This window comes from Paroedura picta, chromosome 2, assembly GCF_049243985.1.
Source record: "Paroedura picta isolate Pp20150507F chromosome 2, Ppicta_v3.0, whole genome shotgun sequence".
NCBI lineage: Eukaryota > Metazoa > Chordata > Lepidosauria > Squamata > Gekkonidae > Paroedura > Paroedura picta.
This window is the reverse complement of record NC_135370.1, coordinates 184,388,728-184,406,149: the sequence shown is the minus strand read 5'-3', so window position 1 is coordinate 184,406,149 and position 17,422 is coordinate 184,388,728. Positions and strand designations below refer to the sequence as shown.

At 53.3% G+C, this 17,422-nt stretch overlaps 1 protein-coding gene across 2 annotated transcripts in view; it reads right to left on the bottom strand.

Annotated features, from left to right (window-relative positions):
- Positions 1–17,422, bottom strand: part of MDGA2 (MAM domain containing glycosylphosphatidylinositol anchor 2) — a 413,649-nt gene that overhangs the window by 39,000 nt on the left and 357,227 nt on the right. For both annotated transcript variants that reach the window (XM_077324137.1, XM_077324138.1), the window contains exon 11: positions 7,421–7,598. In XM_077324137.1, the coding sequence (XP_077180252.1) occupies positions 7,421–7,598 (178 nt within the window). The remainder of the gene's footprint in view (positions 1–7,420; positions 7,599–17,422) is intronic.

Sequence of the window (17,422 nt, the reverse complement as noted above, 5' to 3'; positions counted from 1 at the left end):
TGGGGGGAGGCAGCCAGGGAACCCAGCATGTGATTGTTGGAATCAGAGAACCACACGCTACTCTGCCTAACCACTGACACACCACAGATCGGTCACTAGGGACCAAACTGCACCCACTCTACGAGAGAACTGATGTGGCCTGAGCCAGTTCTTGCTCCCAAAAATACGAGTGCACGAGGGAGGAGGATGCTGGACTAGGGGGACACTCCCTGGTCTGATCCATTAGGGGTCTTCCTATTTTATTGTCAGGGGAAAGCGTTGGCCTCCTGCTGTTGGCCTCTAGAGGAACTGGATGCTGGACAGGACGGACCCTGCCGGCCTGATCCAGGAAGCCCCTTTTCTATTCTGCGGTGTCCTGGCCAGGGCAGAAGAGCTGGGGCCTTCCATGGATTCCTTGCAGCCCTCAGATCCTGCCCGGCTCTCCTTGTTTCCGGACTCAGCACCGATTGAGCCTGGCAGCATCCCGGGCTAGGCAGAAACTATTTCCGTTTACTCCCGCGGATTCTATTTAGGTCTTAATGTGTTTCTGTCACACTTTTCGGCACGGAAAGCTCCCCGTGCTGCTTCCAGCTGGCATCGGATCAAGAATCCGGAAGACGGCTGACAATGTGAGCAGACAAATTGCCGCCACGACAACAGCAGACCCCAGCAAGACACAGAGGCGGCCCCCGGGACCAGCAGTGTCCCCTGAACGGGACCCGACTGACGCATTCCCACAAGCCAGCCAGAGAACCAGCACCAGGACCATGCAACCTGGCCACTCAGACCTCCTGCCCTCGTTGGATTGGCACTCAGAGGCCTGCCAGAAGGAAAGGAGGGGTGAAGCCAGGTGCATAGCGTGTGTGTGTCTCTGTCTGTGTGTGTGTGGGGGGGGGGGGGAAGACCCACAGCCTCTATGCCTTGACCCTCCTGTCAGCACTGAGAGCTTCTGGAGGCAGGCAGGAAGGCACCTGAAATGAATCAGCCCAGCCAGAAACACACAGCCAGGCCTTTGAGATGGGTAATGCTCACCTGGAGGCAATTAGACCGTCTTCATATGCTGACAGCTCTGACTCCCCGTTCCCAGAAGCTCAGGGCAGGGGTAGTCAAACTGCGGCCCTCCAGATGTCCATGGACTACAATTCCCAGGAGCCCCCTGCCAGCGAATGCTGGCAGGGGCTCCTGGGAATTGTAGTCCATGGACATCTGGAGGGCCCCAGTTTGACTACCCCTGGCTTAGGGGATAGCTCGGGGAGAGGTGGAGGTCTGCTCGCCTGCACACCCAGGGTTGTTTGCAAGATTCTGGCTCAGGGGGACTGCAGAAGCACCTCCAGGCCAAAGGCAAATGGGAAGAACCGTGGAAGTGACATGCATCACCCTGCGACAACCTGCCTCCGCCAACAAGCCTTGAGTCTTCTGACGTCCCTGGAGTGGATCTTGCGACTGTTAAACTCCCTGAATGACATCTTGATTACATGGCTTGCTTCTGTCCACTCCCAGCTCTGGCAATGGCCTGGGGTTGACCTCTTGGCTTGTTTAAGAGCTAATTGGGATGTTCCTTTCAGTGCCGGCCATGAGCTGGAGGAACCCCAGTCCCTGGGAGAGCCCTGATGTCACTGCCCGGTCAGACAAGTTTTATCAGTGCCTTGGCAAGCCCCAGGTCACCCAGCTGGTTGCATGTGGGGGAGCACAGAATCGAACCTGGCATGCCAGATAAGAAGCAGAAGAAGAAGACTTGGTTCTTAGATGATCCAGCTGACCTAGGAGCATGGACTTCTACTCTGGTGAGCGCAGTTTGATTCCCCACTCCTCCCCCACATGCAGCCAGCTGGGTGACCTTGGGCTCCACAGCACTGATAAAACTGTTCTTACCGAGCAGTGATAGCAGCGCTCTCTCAACCTCACCCACCCCACAGGGGAGAGGCTGTTGTGGGGAGAGGAAAGGGAAGGTGACTAGAAGCCGCTTTGAGACTCCTTCGGGTAGAAAAAAGTGGCATCTAAGAACCAACTCTTCTTCTTCTTCAGTAATCTCAGGGCTCTCTCAGCCTCACCCACCTTGCAGGGTGTCTGTTGTGGGGAGAGGAAAGGGAAGGTGACTGGAAGCCGCTTTGACTATCCTTCGGGTAGAGAAAAGCGGCATATAAGAACCAACTCTTCTTCTTCTTCTTCAGAAATCTCAGGGCTCTCTCAGCCTCACCCACCTCACAGGGTGTCTGTTGTGGGGAGAGGAATGGGAAGGCGACTGGAAGCCCCTTTGAGACTCTTTTGGGGTATAACACCCAACTATTCTTTTCTTTCCCCACAACTGTGAAGTATGCTCAGGAGCCCTTGTTGTTGTTGTTGTTGTTGTTATGTGCGAAGTCGTGCCCGACCCATCGCGACCCCATGGACAATGATCCTCCAGGCCTTCCTGTCCTCCACCATTCACCAAGGAGCCCTTGGGAAACGCCACTTCCTGCTGAAGGCTTTGCTGCAGGGGATGCTAAAAGCCAGGTGGGACCATGAGATATCTGGGACTGCAGGTCATCTCCAGAGCGCAGAGGTCGGTTCCCCAGGAGAAGACGGCTGCTTTGGAGGGTTGGCTCTGTCACATTGTTCCCCACTGATGTCCCCCGAGCTCCTTCCCTTCATCTCCAGCCGTTTCCAGACCTGGATCTGGCAACCTTCCCCTCTTCCCATCCCTGCTAGTGGCCCAAGGGGACCCGGCAGACCAAGGTGCAACTGGAGCCACCAAAGGACCTTCTCGGCGGGCCTTTGGGCCTTTCCCGGCAGCCTACCGGGCCTCCGACCCCCGCCGTCTCCCACGGGGCTCCTTCCGTCACAGGCCGCCTTGCCAGGCTCGCGTTGGGTTGCCAACTCCCCCCTCCCCACCCGCTGCCAGCCTCCTGCCACCTCTCCAGCTGCGGGGAAGTGTCAATTAAATTTCCTGGCACGGCTTGGTGCTAATGGATTCATTTCTGGCATTTGCAGGCGGTGGATGACGAAGGCTGATGTGCTATTTATAAAATTAATTACATTTCCATGTGCTCCTCGCCTCCCGACTTCCACTGCAAGGTCTCTGTGCCGGTCCCCAGTTCACGGGAGGACTTTTGTTCTCCGACTCTGCTCTCAGTAGCTTCTGGTGAGGGATTTTCCCCAAAGCGATTGAAATCCAGGTCTCCCCCTTTCAGGAACGGAGCCCCCCCCCCTCTACTGGCTTCATAATACAGATGTGGGTGCAGAGGAAACAGCCACTTGCGTCTCAGCTGGGCTCCAAAACCAGGACTAATCCTAGCTAGGAGAGGGGAGTGGAAAGGAAGTGTCTCCAGGGGCAGAGGGCAGCCCTGGCTCAATGGCTGAGCATCTGCTCGGCATGCAGAAAGACCCAGGTGTGATCGCTGGCATCACTGGCAGTCTTCAAGCAAAGGTTGGATGCACACTTTTCTTGGATGTTTTAGGATGCTTAGGGCTGATCCTGCGTTGAGCAGGGGGTTGGACTCGATGGCCTATATGGCCAACTCGATGATTCTTCAATATTTCTATGATCTCCAGGGACAAAAGACCAGGTAGGAGGAGATATGAAAGTTAGTCTCCTGAGGCCCTGGAGAGCCACTGTTGGTCAGCTCAGACAGGACCGGCCTAGAGGGACTAACTGTGCACACCATATCAGAGAGACACTTGTGTTCTCAACTCAGAGACCAACAAAGGTTTATTCAAGGTATTCGCTTTCCTGGGTGAGCCCACTTCCTCAGATACAAGGAAACAAATTTCCCTCAACCACGAAATGTAGGAAGAAAGAGAGTGTGGAGCTGAAGTGCATGGGGCAACTAGTTGCATGCAAAAGGAACTGGGTCAGTATAGCTGAGATTCAATAAAGGCCAGGAAGACCTGTGAAGGCAGTGAATTGGCATGGAGATATCTGGCAGTAAATCTATGCAAGCTACCCATGCAAGAAACCATTTCACGGAGAGGCTGATTCTGCGAGGAGCAAGAGGGTTGGGAGTGCCCTGCACTGTGTGGGGGGCTGGACTAGATGACCCAGGAAGTCCCTTCCAACTCTGTGATATTATGATTCTATGATCTGTTTAGCCGCTGCTTGAAGACGTCCAGTGAGTGGGATCTCCCCACATCCCCATTAGGCAGCCCATTCCATGGCTGAACTAGACTCCTAGAATCCTAGAGTGGGAAGGGGCCATGCAGGCCATCTAGTCCCACCCCCTGCTCAGGGCAGGATCAGCCTCAAGCATCCAGGAGAAGGATCTGTCCAGCCGCTGCTTGAAGATGGCCAGTGAGGGGGAGCTCCCCACCTCCTTAGGCAGCCCCTTCCACTGCTGAACTAGACTCCTAGAATCCTAGAGTGGGAAGGGGCCATCCAGGCCATCTAATCCCACCCCCTGCTCAGTGCAGGATCAGCCTCCAGCATCCAGGAGAAGGATCTGTCCAGCCGCTGCTTGAAGAGGGCCAGTGAGGGGGAGCTCCCCACCTCCTTAGGCAGCCCCTTCTATGGATGAACTAGACTGCTAGAATCCTAGAGTGGGAAGGGGCCATGCAGGCCATCTAGTCCCACCCCCTGCTCAGTGAAGGATTAGCCTCCAGCATCCAGGAGAAGGATCTGTCCAGCCGCTACTTGAAGACGGCCAGTGAGGGGGAGATCCCCACCTCCTTAGGCAGCCCCTTCCACTGCTGGACTAGACTCCTAGAATCCCAGAGTGGGAAGGGGCCATGGAGGCCATTTAGTCCCACCCCCTGCTTAAAGCAGGTTCCTCCTGTAGCATCAGGAAGAAGGCTATTTCTCAAACAAATTCTCACCCACAACAATACAACATCTAAAGAGATATCAGCTTTAACACTGTGTGTGAACGAGACCTTGGAGTACTTGTGGATTGTAAACTAAAACATGAGCAGGCAGTGTGATGCAGCGGTAAAAAAGGCAAATGCCATTTTGGGCTGTATCAACAGGGGCATCACAACAAAATCACAAGATGTCATAGTCCCACTTTATATGGCACTGGTCAGACCACACCTGGAGTACTGTGTGCAGTTCTGGAGGCCTCAATTCAAGAAGGACGTCGATAAAATTGAAAGGGTACAGAGGAGAGCGATGAAGATGATCTGGGGCCAAGGGACCAAGAGACCTATGAAGATAGGTTGAGGGACTTGGGAATGTTCAGCCTGGAGAAAAGGAGGTTGAGAGGGGACATGATAGCCCTCTTTAAGTATTTGAAAGGTTGTCACTTGGAGGAGGGCAGGATGCTGTTTCTGCTGGCTGCAGAGGAAAGGACACGCAGTAATGGGTTTAAACTTCAAGTACAACGATATAGGCTAGATATCAGGAAAAAAGTTTTCACAGTCAGAGTAGTTCAGCAGGGGAATAGGCTGCCTAAGGAGGTGGTGAGCTCCCCCTCACTGGCAGTCTTCAAGCAAAGGTTGGATACACACTTTTCTTGGATGCTTTAGGATGCTTAGGGGTGATTCTGCGTTGAGCAGGGGGTTGGACTAGATGGCCTGTATGGCCCCTTCCAACTCTATGATTCTATGATTTTATGATTCTAATCTGAACATGGACCCTGGTACCAGAGCATGCACTAAATCCAGATGTCAACTTTGCTGCCACAACATCCCAGAAAACTCCACCAAGGTCTAAATACATCAACTACGCCACCTCAGGCTCATTCACCTGATCATCTTCTAACATTGTCTATGCTATTAAATGCCAATAATGCCCTTCTTTTCCTTATATGGGACAAACTGTGCAAACTCTACACCCAAGGATTAATGGACACAAATCTGACATCAAGAATCACAAAACAGAACATTTCAACTTCAGCTTCCCGGGGTCCTGAGTGGGAGACCTCAAAATAGCTACTTTATTGCAAAGCAATTTCTGAAAGTCTGGAACAGGAGGCTGCTGAATTACAAGGTATTGTAGATTTTATTTTCCTGGGCTCCAAGATGGGGACTGCAGCAAAGAAATTAAAAGACACTTGCTCCTGGGGAGGAAAGCTATGGCAAATCTAGACAGCATCCTAAAAAGCAGAGACATCACCCTGCCAACAAAAGTGCGTCTAGTCAAGGCTATGGTATTCCCAGTTGCAATGTATGGCTGCGAAAGTTGGACCATAAGGAAGGCCGAGCGTCAAAGAATTGAGGCTTTTGAACTCTGGTGCTGGAGAAGACTCTTGCGAGTCCCTTGGACTGCAAGGCGAACAAACCGATCAGTCCTAGAGGAGATCAACCCTGACTGCTCTTTAGAAGGCCAGATCCTGAAGATGAAACTCAAATACTTTGGCCACCTCATGAGAAGGAAGGACTCCCTGGAGAAGAGCCTAATGCTGGGAGCGATTGAGGGCAAAAGAAGAAGGGGACGACAGAGAATGAGGTGGCTGGATGGAGTCACTGAAGCAGTCGGTGCAAACTTAAATGGACTCCGGGGAATGGTAGAGGACAGGAAGGCTGGAGGATCATTGTCCATGGGGTCGCAATGGGTCGGACATGACTTCGCAACTAACAACAACAACAACAGCAACACCTATGGCAATGGAACACCCTGGGCTTAACAGAGACATCAGCTTCTTATCTCACGACACATGCTAAGTCACTCAGTTCTCAGAAACTAAACTTTTTTGGTCTTCAAGGTGCCACTGGACTCAAAATTCATTCTCAGGTTCTTTACAGATCTGCATGCTAATTTATTGCCATGTATCTGTATGCTAATTTACTATCTTTACAGGTCTTATCTGCCTTAATCCTATCTCAGGTATTATCATCCAAGTTCTTACGTACGCAACTAGACCTTCCTGGTAATTACCCCCCCCCCCTTTCTCCAGCTATATGCAATGAATAAGGTAAGTTTGTTTCATGGTACCCAAAGAAGCGTGCTTGCATATGAAAGCTAATATTTGATCATAATAATGTTGGGTTGACATACAGACAACACATAGCTCACCCGATTGGCCCTCAGTGGGATCCCCCTGTTGCCAACAATTGTCTCTCCTTTCTCCTCCCTCTTGTAGTTAAGTTAGGGGGTTGAGGGGTCCGCCATCTTGCTTTGCTGTTTCTATTGTGCTGTACAGATGCTGTGATAGTCCGTTTTAGCAGGGGTTTTAATGGGTTTTAACGGGTATTTAGCTGGATTTTGTAAACCACCACAAGGCTTTGGAAGTGGTGGTCAATAAAAATAATAAATAAATAAACAAACAAACAAACAAATAAGTTCCACTAATAGAGAGTGGGCACTCCCCCACTGAGGGCCAATCACAGGTTCTCCCTGACCACGGCCTCCTCCTCCTCCTCCTTACGTCCCCTTCTGGGCATCTGGCAGCGGGTAAGTCAGGGAGGAGGGGGGACGTCTCCCACCCAAGTACTAATGTGGGCCACCCCTGGGCACTAATGTGGGGCCAAGTACTAACGTGGGGCATATCCCTTCTCAAAAAAAAGGAAGGCTTCAAGGAAGGCTTCTTACCACTGTACTTGATCACGCGAATGGTCGAGTCGCCGTCTCCAAAAATGGTGACTGGCGTCAGCCGCACTTCGTACGCCTCCGGCTTGATCAGCTCCGTCAGGTTGTAGGTCATCAGTTCCCCCTTCTGGATCTTCCCGTTCACAGCTATCTCCTGCTCCCACCAGCGCGCGTGGCCGGCCTGCGGACGACACGACAAGAAAGGGACAGGATTGACAGCTTTGCAAACTCATCACTAGCCCTTTTACGGCCTGCAAATATTTGAAAGAGGCACGGAGCTAAGCCCAGCCGCTCGCTTCTGGATCTGGCTGCCCACGGGAGGGAGGTCCCTTTCTGCACTGCCTCTTTTCAGGGGCCCCCAACACCATCGCATTCCAAAATGCGTTTGGTTGTTTTCGGTCCCAGGGGCTGTTTGGCTACTGGGCTGTTGATTTCATTTCGATATTTAAGTGGCGAGTCCGATGGTGAAAGCTGCTTTTGGCCGGCTTTACTGCTGGCACCTCGTGTGTCGTCGGTGGCCCTGAGCCCTCCTCGCCTGCCATTCAAGAGGGAAGGGAAACACCCCAAGGACACGAAACAGCCAAGCAGCAGACAATAGCCTGGAGATGCTTATCCAACTGGGTCTTGAAGCCGAGGAAGCACTCATTCTCACATATATACCGGGAGACCACTCCAGAATCGTCTGCCTCTAATGCGGCGCCAACCAACCCCTTTCCTGGGGCCTGCTTAAAAAGTAGGAAGGGCTACATGGAGCTTGCCTTCTGACCATGCAGTTTAAATCACAGTTATCATAATATTTTTATTATTGGATTTATTGCCTGTCACTCTCAGACAGGCCGGCCGGTGATGGTTACCTACAAAGTTCAAAACAATAATACAATTCCCAATTAAAACCCCATAAAATTACAGAAAAATACCAACCTGTATGGCGGAAATCATTAACGCTCTATCTTGACAGCTCCCACTAACAGCCAGAGTGGCAAAGAAAGGAGTGTGACAACCAGCCATGCTGGTGGACCAGCGTGGAAGCCCACCCGGGGGGGAGCCCACCTTCCATCTGACCCTCCACGAGCACTAGCATTGAGTTCAACCATAGACCAGGCGGAAGAGCTCCATTTTGTAGGCCCTGAGGAAATCTGAGAGCTCTCCCAGGGCCCGCAGCTCCTCCGGGAGCTCATTCCACCAGGTAGGGGCCAGGACCGAAGAGGCCCTGGCCCTGGTCGAGTTAAACAGAGTTAAGCAGTTAAACAGAGCCTTTGCTAGAAATACGGAAGAGTTATTTATTTGTGTGTCTGTGTGTGTGTGTGTAATCCTTACCCCCTAACACTTCATGCTGGGCTTAATCCCCCATGGCAGCCATTTTGTGCACGTGCCAACCGCCGTGAGTCAGAACTGCAAAGGGGTCCACAGGCTCCAAAAAGTGTTCTAAAGGAGGCATAAACCAACCAAGCTGGGGCATGGAAAGGACTACATGTTCACGGACGTCCTGGGTAGAGCTGGGATGTAAATACCCACGCCCCCCCCCCGGTGATAAACGAGGCTGGCCCTTGTTCCGGAGGAAGGTCATTTAGCTGAGGAGCACCTTGTAACGTTGTGTTGGGAACAACAACCACTCAAGCCCCCAGAGGTGTGCAGCCCAAGAAGGTCCTTCTCTCTCACGTCCGTGTTCCCGCTCATTTTCGAGCCCCCACCGCCATGCGGCTTCTCAGACCTCGTGGCTTCTTGTCATGCCTTTCTCAATTACATGCCAACATAAGGGGCCCTGATCCGCCACTGCCACAGTCCTGTTTACGATTTGTCAGCCCCGCTTCCCTGGGTGCGCGGCGAGTCCGTGTCAGAGGCTGTCCCCGTGGCCGTCAACTAGCGGGCCTCAGGTCATACCCTAACCCCAAATATCAGCTGCTGACCCCACCAAAGAATCCCTGGGCACAGAGACACCCGCCCTCCTTCCATTGGCCAGTTCTATGCCCGCATAAGGCCTGGCTGCGCCATGGGTGGGTGAGGGGGCATTTCATGTGTCTCCGTCGTCGTCTGCTGCAGCACAGATGCAGAAAGGCGGACTCCTTTGCAAACAGCGCTTTTGGGGAGAAGAGAAGCCGCTTCTCTCTTTCTTCCCTTCTCCCCAAATGAGAGCTGCAAAGAGGACGCAAACGGCCCGGGTGTTTCCTGGAGAAAGCCAAGTGCTGACTCCCCCGGGCTTGTCCTTAGAGGTTTGATCTGACCAGCGTTGAAAGGCTCGGCTTCTGTGTAATGGAGAATTTGGCCTATTGTTTATACTTTGATTTTCATACAGTGGTTTTCAGTGTATGCCGCACTGAGCAGAAAGGGCGCGGAAAGAGTCTGAATAAATAAAAGGAATAAATAAAAGCTCAAATTGGTCCTTTTGGTGCCACAGCCCTGTTAACTGGTCACTTCCTCCTTAGAGTCCTAGAATTGGGCGGCACTTACAGGCCTTCCTAAGAATATCAGAAGATCAGTCCTCCTAGATCAGACCAATGGTCAATCCAGCCCAGCCTGCTTTCTCATGAAGTGGCCAGCCAGTTCTTCTTAAGGGGCCACAACAGGACTTAGAATCACAGAATCATAGAGTTGGAAGGGGCCCTACAGGCCATCTAGTCCAACCCTCTGCTCTATGCAGGATCAGCCCAAAGCATCCTAAAGCATCCAAGAAAAGTGTGTATCCAACCTTTCCTTGAAGACTGCCAGTGAGGGGGAGCTCCCCACCTCCTTAGGCAGCCTACTCTATTAGAGACTGAGGCCTAGCCCAGCATCCTGTATCCCCCTGTGGTCAACAGTTCCCTCTGAAAGGGAAGGCAGGGATAACTGGAGATTGGATAGACCTGCTCCCCCCATAATAACATTCAGAGAAGACCCTGATTCTTCCGATCGGAAAGGGGAGCCCCGCTAAAAGGAGGCAGGAAAATGTGCCTGTTCCATTTCACCCGCTTGTCTCCTGTGGCAGCTCAATTTTCTTGCAGCTCAAAAGGGTCCCGGCGCACGACAGAGCCATTCAGGGCGGGGAAGTGAACGGCCTCCTGAAACGCAAACCTTTTCAACTTTCACAGAATTGCTGCCCATCAAAACCTGCCTGACAGGTGTTTAGCACCTGCTCTGCCAGTGAGCGGCGAGGAGCGTGACCAGGAGGGCCGTTCAGGAATTCCGCAGACGAGTCTCATCATCCCTCATGGGCAATTCTGTGCAATTCTGTCCAGGGTGCCTCCCACTCGTGTCCAGGCAGACCACCGTGCTGGATCTGGGGGGGGGGGGAGCCCCTGCCTTTGCTGGCCGCTCCTAGTCTTGTCCTCGGCTGGCCTGCCCAGCTAACCAGCCCGGCCCCCAAGGTGGGAAAGAAGTCAGAGGAGACTTCTGTGCCAAGACTCTCTCCAGTGCATCTATTCTCTGGCCCAACTCAAGGAACAGCCCCCGAGAGGAGAGGAGGAAGCAACAAACAAACAAGTGTCCATCAGGGAATCATCCCTCCCAAGGGTTTCGGCAGAGGGAACCTCTTCCAATTACGAGGAGGACTTGCCCGGCAGCCTAATCTGCCCTTGATGGAGCCCTCATGGACCCTCCCAGCATCTCACTCTCCATCTGCCCATCGCTCCACGGACTGGCCCCAGGGCTCTCCGCCAGACAATGGGGGGGAGGAGCCAGAGAGGGAGGAGCCGAGGACCTCTGGAGCTGCACGATGAAGGTTCGGGAGCCCCCCTTCCACCCAGTGCGCCCCAGCTCTGGAGTGATTTCGCCCACCCGAGAATCTCTGTGGGTCTGGCTCGGTCGGAAGGGCTAGGGTGGGATTTTGGGCTGAATATACTGGTTGCTGTGCCCGCCCGCATCGACAGCTTGCCCTGAGGGGTAAACCCAGGAAGTTGCATTCCACTCAGATAACCCCCCCGCCCCCTCCGGCTTTTGTCTGTAAGTATCAGCATGATCCTCTGATGGCTCTGAAGTGGGGGTCTTTCCCATGACCCTTCAAGCGGAGATGCCGAGGACTGAACCAGGGACCTTCGACACGCAGAATAAAGGCTTTCTCATGGAACCAGGGCCTATTCCGCACCCATAGGATAATGCACTTTCAATGCACCTTAGAAGTAGATTTTCCTGTTCCGCACAGCAAAATCCAGCTGCCAAAGCACATTGAAAGCGCATTATCCTGTGTGTGCGGAACAGGCCCAGGACCCCTCCCAGGACTATTTTAATCCTGCATTTTTAACCAGAGTTTAATTCCCGCTGGACATGCACTGAATTAAAAAAATAATAATATGGATAATCACGTAGAAAAAGTGCCATCGGTTTTCAGGTGGTCCCATGGGGCGGTCAGGGGAAGATTGCCATTGCCTTACTCTGGGTAGTGACTTCAGTCCGCCATTGCGCTCTTCCAACCAAATGCTAAGCCGACTCTGCTTCGTTTCCCAGACTGACAAGATCCCAGATCTGACAAGATCTCCCCCTCTTCAAGCCACGGCTTGAAAATTTGACAGCATTAAATGCCAAAGCCACTAAATCCTCACTTTCCAAAGCCAAGAGAGCAGAAGTCAGATGGACCGGCCATGTGACAGATATCGGCATTCTGGGGCCACTCCTGGGAAGGCCCTTCTGTCTGCCACCATCAGCCCAGCTCCTAAAGTGTTATCTTGACCAAGCCCTCTGTGACGGAGCTCCAATCACACAGCAGGGGGTCCACCAGATAGCCAAGACTTTTCCCACCTTTTAGAGAAGCCCTAGACAAGGCTCTCTCAACCAGGGTTTTGTGAAACCCTGGGGTCTCTTGATGGCCTGGAGGGTTTTCCTGAATAGGTGGGAGGTAATTTTTTACAGATTTCAAAAATTTGTCATACATCGGGAGATATGAAAATATAGGATCATGTAGACCTACTCACCCCCTTATAAAAATGGCCAGTGATGGGCCTGGAGGGGATGGGGAGGGGAAGGGCCTTGGGTGGACATGTCCACAGCTCTGCTTCCCAACCATATTCTGCACGATCAAGAAGCCTGAAGAACATTTCAGGTGTTCCTCAGTGGTAAAAAAGCTGAGAAAGGCTGGCCCCACCCCCTAAGTCCTCCACCTGTATTGCATTTTTTTCTCATATGGGAGACGAAGCAAACTAGGAAAGCTGCACATCTAAGAGGTAGCGGGCAAAGAATTCTCCAGAAACTAAGCATCCTAAAGCATCCAACCTTTGCTTGAAGACTTCCAGTGAGGGGGAGCTCACCACCTCCTTAGGCGGCCTATTCCACTGCTGAACTACTCTGACTGTGAAAAACTTTTTCCTGATATCTAGCCTATATCGCTGTAGTTTAAACCCATTACTGCGTGTCCTCTCCTCTGCAGCCAACAGAAACAGCATCCTGCCCTCCTTCTTTGCCCCATCCTGGATTCAAGCTATTGATCGCTATGAAAATTGAGAGGAGCTTTCAAGGGCAGTAGAGATGATCGTTCCATGTTTCCTGCTTAATTAAGCGCAACCAGCTGCAGATTTCTACTGGGGCAACGATACAGATCTGACAAAAGCATGCTCAATATGTTAATTTACATTGGAAGCCAGCGGTGACCACGGCTGTCCCTCTCTTGGCTTATCTCCTGGAGGTGATTCATGAGGGGCTCACCATGATCGATGGCTGTGCCAGCTGAATCCTTACAAGCAGCTTCTGGAGCCTCCTTGGGATGTCCTCTTTGGGGCTGCTGGCTCACCTCGTTTCAGAACCAACGGCCAAAAGATTTTGTGTGTGAAGGAAGTTGTGTTCCCTGGCTGCTCAGCAAGGGGTAGCACCAGCAGTTTCCCCTCAGTGCTTTTAAAGCTTCCCTCCTTGAGGGAACTGATTCAGCTCTAACAGTCAGCGGTTCTGCACCCAAAGGTCTTGTAACTGAGGGGCCCTGCAAAAGACACAGCCAGGGACCCAAAGGGACCCCCGGCGGGGAAAGCTGTGCCAACACAGAGCTGGCCTGGGAAGCAAAAGCACACATTTATTATTTATTTAGGTATCTTTGTGCTGCCTCTCCAGGGAACCTGGGGGAGGAGGTTTACAAAAGCACAAGAAGAGACAGGGACTAAGAGTTGTTAATTAAAACCCACCATTCACAACCTGGCCAGGGCAGAAAGACACCCCCCCCCCCAAAGCAGCTGAATGTGAATTTGTAGGTTTGTTTGTTTGTTACTAAGCGAAAGGCACTATAGACAGAGGGGGTTGATGGGGTTGTTAGGGTCCCCCTTCCCACATAAGGCCAGGCAGCTCCGGGGCCACAGGGGTGCTGCATGGGTGAGGCAGAAGAAGAAGAAGAAGAAGAAGAAGAAGAAGAAGAAGAAGAAGAAGAAGAAGAAGAAGAAGAAGAAGAAGAAGAAGAAGAAGAAGAAGAATGGTTTTTCCACATTCTACTGCCTGGAAGACTCTCAAAGTGGTTTGCAAACAGTTTCCCCTTCCTCTCCCCACAAGAGACACTCTGTGAGGCAGGTGGGGCTGAGAGAGTTCAGAGAGAGCTGTGACTGGCCCAAGGTCACCCCGCTGGCTGCATGTGGAGGCGGAGAGGAGAGTCGAACCCAGTTTTCCATTCTTAGCCACGACTCCAAGGTGGCCACCAGAAGGGAGCGTATCTCCCTGCCGCCTTCCTCTGTCCATGGTCCTGCAGTCGGGTCCTCTTGAAGGGAGCTCTGGGCCTTGAAAGCTCACACCCCAAGACACGGCTGGTTTGTAAGGTGCTGTTGGACTCCCGTCGACGAGCAGAGCTGCCTTCTCCAATGAGATCAGTCCCGGCTCTTTCCAAGTGGAAGCCAACCACTGAAGAGGATTGCAAGCATTCAGCGTTGACACAGAGAAAGCAAGCACGTCTGCAACCAGCTGTCCAGTCTACAGATCCAGTGGACAAATGTAGAAGTCGGGTTTCTCAGCACGCCTGTCCAAAGGTCGGTTAATCCAAACTCATGGCTTCAAGGCCAAGGAGAAATCCAAGAGACAACAGGCCGAATGCCAGGATGAGGGAATCTGTCCTGAATACAGGCTGCAAGGTCAGCAGCAAATGGACTCCCTTGAACCACCTCCGGGGCTCCACTGGCAACCAGGGGAGAGAAAGCGCTGTGTGGCGGCTAAGAGTGGTGAATTCTAATCTGGAGAGCCAGGCTTGATTCCCCACTCCTCCTCTTCCACATGCAACCAGCTGGGGGACCTGGGGCCGGTCAGGTTCTCTCAGAGCTCTCTCATCCCCACCTCCCTCCCTCACAGGGTGTCTGTTGTGGGCAGAGGAAGAGAGGGTGATTGTAAGCCGCTTTGCGACTCCTTCAGGGAGAGATAAGCGGGGTACAAAAAACAACTCTCTTTTCTCCTGTGCAACTGGGTAGAATGGGGCACCAATGCATTCTGCTCCAGTTGCAGCTTCTGGAGCCGGCCCAAGGGCAGCCCTGCATAGAGTGCATTGCAGTAGTCAAGCCTGGAGGAGACCACTGCATGGATCACAGTGGCCAGGTCACTTAATCCCACAAAGCTATAAAAAACCCATTTTTAGCTTCATGGGTGACCTGGGCTCCATGGGTAAGGCAGCATGATCTTAACGGATCATGACGCACGGTCATCGCCTTCCCAACCTTCATGCAGCATCAGGGCTGTGAGATCGGCTGAAGCGCACCCCCCGGGGCCACCCGCCCTCCCCAAGGCCAAGCGCGTTGCCTGGACCCTCAGAACATGCAGGGCAACACTTCCAGGAAAAGCGGCAAGAGGCTTGCGGCTGCCGTTAATGTCCCCGACGGAAAATCGTCGGCGGCTCTGTGACATCCCAATTCCATTTACCAAAGCCCTGCCAAAAAGCAGCTCCACGGGAGCCGTGCCATCGCATGCAGACGGGGCTTTATGTGCCCAGCAGGGCTGGCTCTCGCTTCCCCATGAGAGGTTTAAGCCGGGAAATCGTTTTCTTCCCTTCACTCCCCCCGAGGGAGCCAGCCTCAGCCCCAAACCTTCAAAGCTTCTGGGTGGAGACGGGCAGCCTTTCAAGATCCCTGACTGAGCGGATGGTGCTGGAGCCGTGCCTTCAGAGAAGCCCACAATGCGGTGCCGTTTCCAAACACAGCGGGCCGCTTGGCCGACACCCCCTGCAGCCCATCCAGCGGCCAGCTCCCTCCACCCCAACCACGAATGACCTCTGCTGCCAGACCCCGCCCCCGCCCCAATTTCAAAGGCAGAGCCCTCCCTCCCGGCGTGAAGCTCTGCCCTGCACGGGTCGCAGCATGGGCCTGGACCCAGAGGGACGAGAGCGACAGCCCTGCCTGGGCCGGACAAGAGAGCCTCGCCTCAGAGAACTCAGCAGAGGGTCTCACACCAAGAGCCACGGTAAGCCCAGCCAAGGCAGCCTTTTGGGAGTGCCTAAAGGTCAAGGTCTCCCCTCCTGTGCAAGCACCGAGTCATGTCTGACCCTTGGGGTGACGCCCTCCAGCGTTTTCATGGCAGACTCAATACGGGGTGGTTGGCCAGTGCCTTCCCCAGTCATCACCGTTTATCCCCCAGCAAGCTGGGTACTCATTTTACCGACCTCGGAAGGATGGGAGGCTGAGTCAACCTTGAGCCAGCTGCTGGGATCAAACTCCCAGCCTCATGGGCAGAGCTTTCAGACTGCATGTCTGCTGCCTTACCACTCTGCAGCACAAGAGGCTCTTTTTGGGAGCGCCCACCGGGTGCAAATCAGCACAAAAACAATTCAGCCAGCAGACAAAGATGCCTTTTCTTGCTTTCTCTTTCATAATAAGGGCCATTAACCCAATTTGGACACTGTGACCGTTTGGAGCCTCCAGTTCGACTCCTCCCGGTGTCCCCACTAAGGCTGGACACTGACCTTTCTATCCGGACCGCCTCGGCTTCACAGGAAGCCACCTCAGTGATGTCTGAAGCCTCGGAGATATCTGAAGTGGTGCTTTGGAGCCCAGGGCCACCGATCCGATCCGAGGAGAGCAGGGATGGCATCAGCAGTGGCACCAGCAGCCCCTCTTGCCTGGCCAATGGGGGGGGGTGTGGACTGGGCATGCCCACAAATTGCCAGGCCCCCGACCTCTGCTGGGCGGATTGAGGCACAGCAGGCCCATGCTGGAGCGGAGCCCAACCACTGGCTGAGCCATGTGAGAGGCAAGGGAGTGGAGGGGGCAGGCAGGTGTGTTTCCATCACCCTCCTCCTCTGGGGGGGGGGGAAGAAGGGGCAAGTGGCTTCAGTCTGAAGAGCCTCGGAACGGCTGCCTCGGATCCGCCTGGTTAGGGGGTTTGGCGCTTCGGACCGCCTCAGGGTGACCTGTCCCCAAAACAGCCATGCTTCAGAGGTATTTTGGCCGAGGCGGCTGGGAGTACAAATCCCTAGTCCCCGAAGTCCCACCAAATATCTGGCTCAGCTGCATGGCTCCGGGTTTGTAGTCCTGAGTTGTCATTCAGTCCAGGACTTCATGGGCACCGACCAGCCAGCTCTATAGTTTCCTCCTGACAAACTGCCCAACGCTCTGTCTTCTTTGATCCTTCGTTGTAACCTCCTGTTTCCTAAAAAGAACCCCTTTTATTATATGGGCCAAAAACGCTCCAGGCGGCCGGACTTCAGAGCAGCCACTAGAGCAGGGGTAGTCAAACTGCGGCCCTCCAGATGTCCATGGACTACAATTCCCATGAGCCCCTGCCAGCGAATGCTGGCAGGGGCTTCTGGGAATTGTGGTCCATGGACATCTGGAGGGCCGCAGTTTGACTACCCCTGCACTAGAGCCTGACATGGGCAGCAATTAGGATGCTTAGGGCTGATCCTGCGTTGAGCAGGGGGTTGGACTAGATGGCCTCTATGGCCCCTTCCAACTCTATGATTCTATGATTCTAAATGGGCTGCAACCCCAGCTCCAAAGGTAACCTATCACGCTACCCCTCTCTACCCAAATCTGATTTTGCTGATTTTGCTGAAATACTGATTCTGGGAACTTGGGCAGACTGTGAGTGGGTGGGCAGAAGGGATTGTGTCCCTGCCTGGCTCTTGTGGTCCTTTCTTGCAGGCCCAGGGAAATG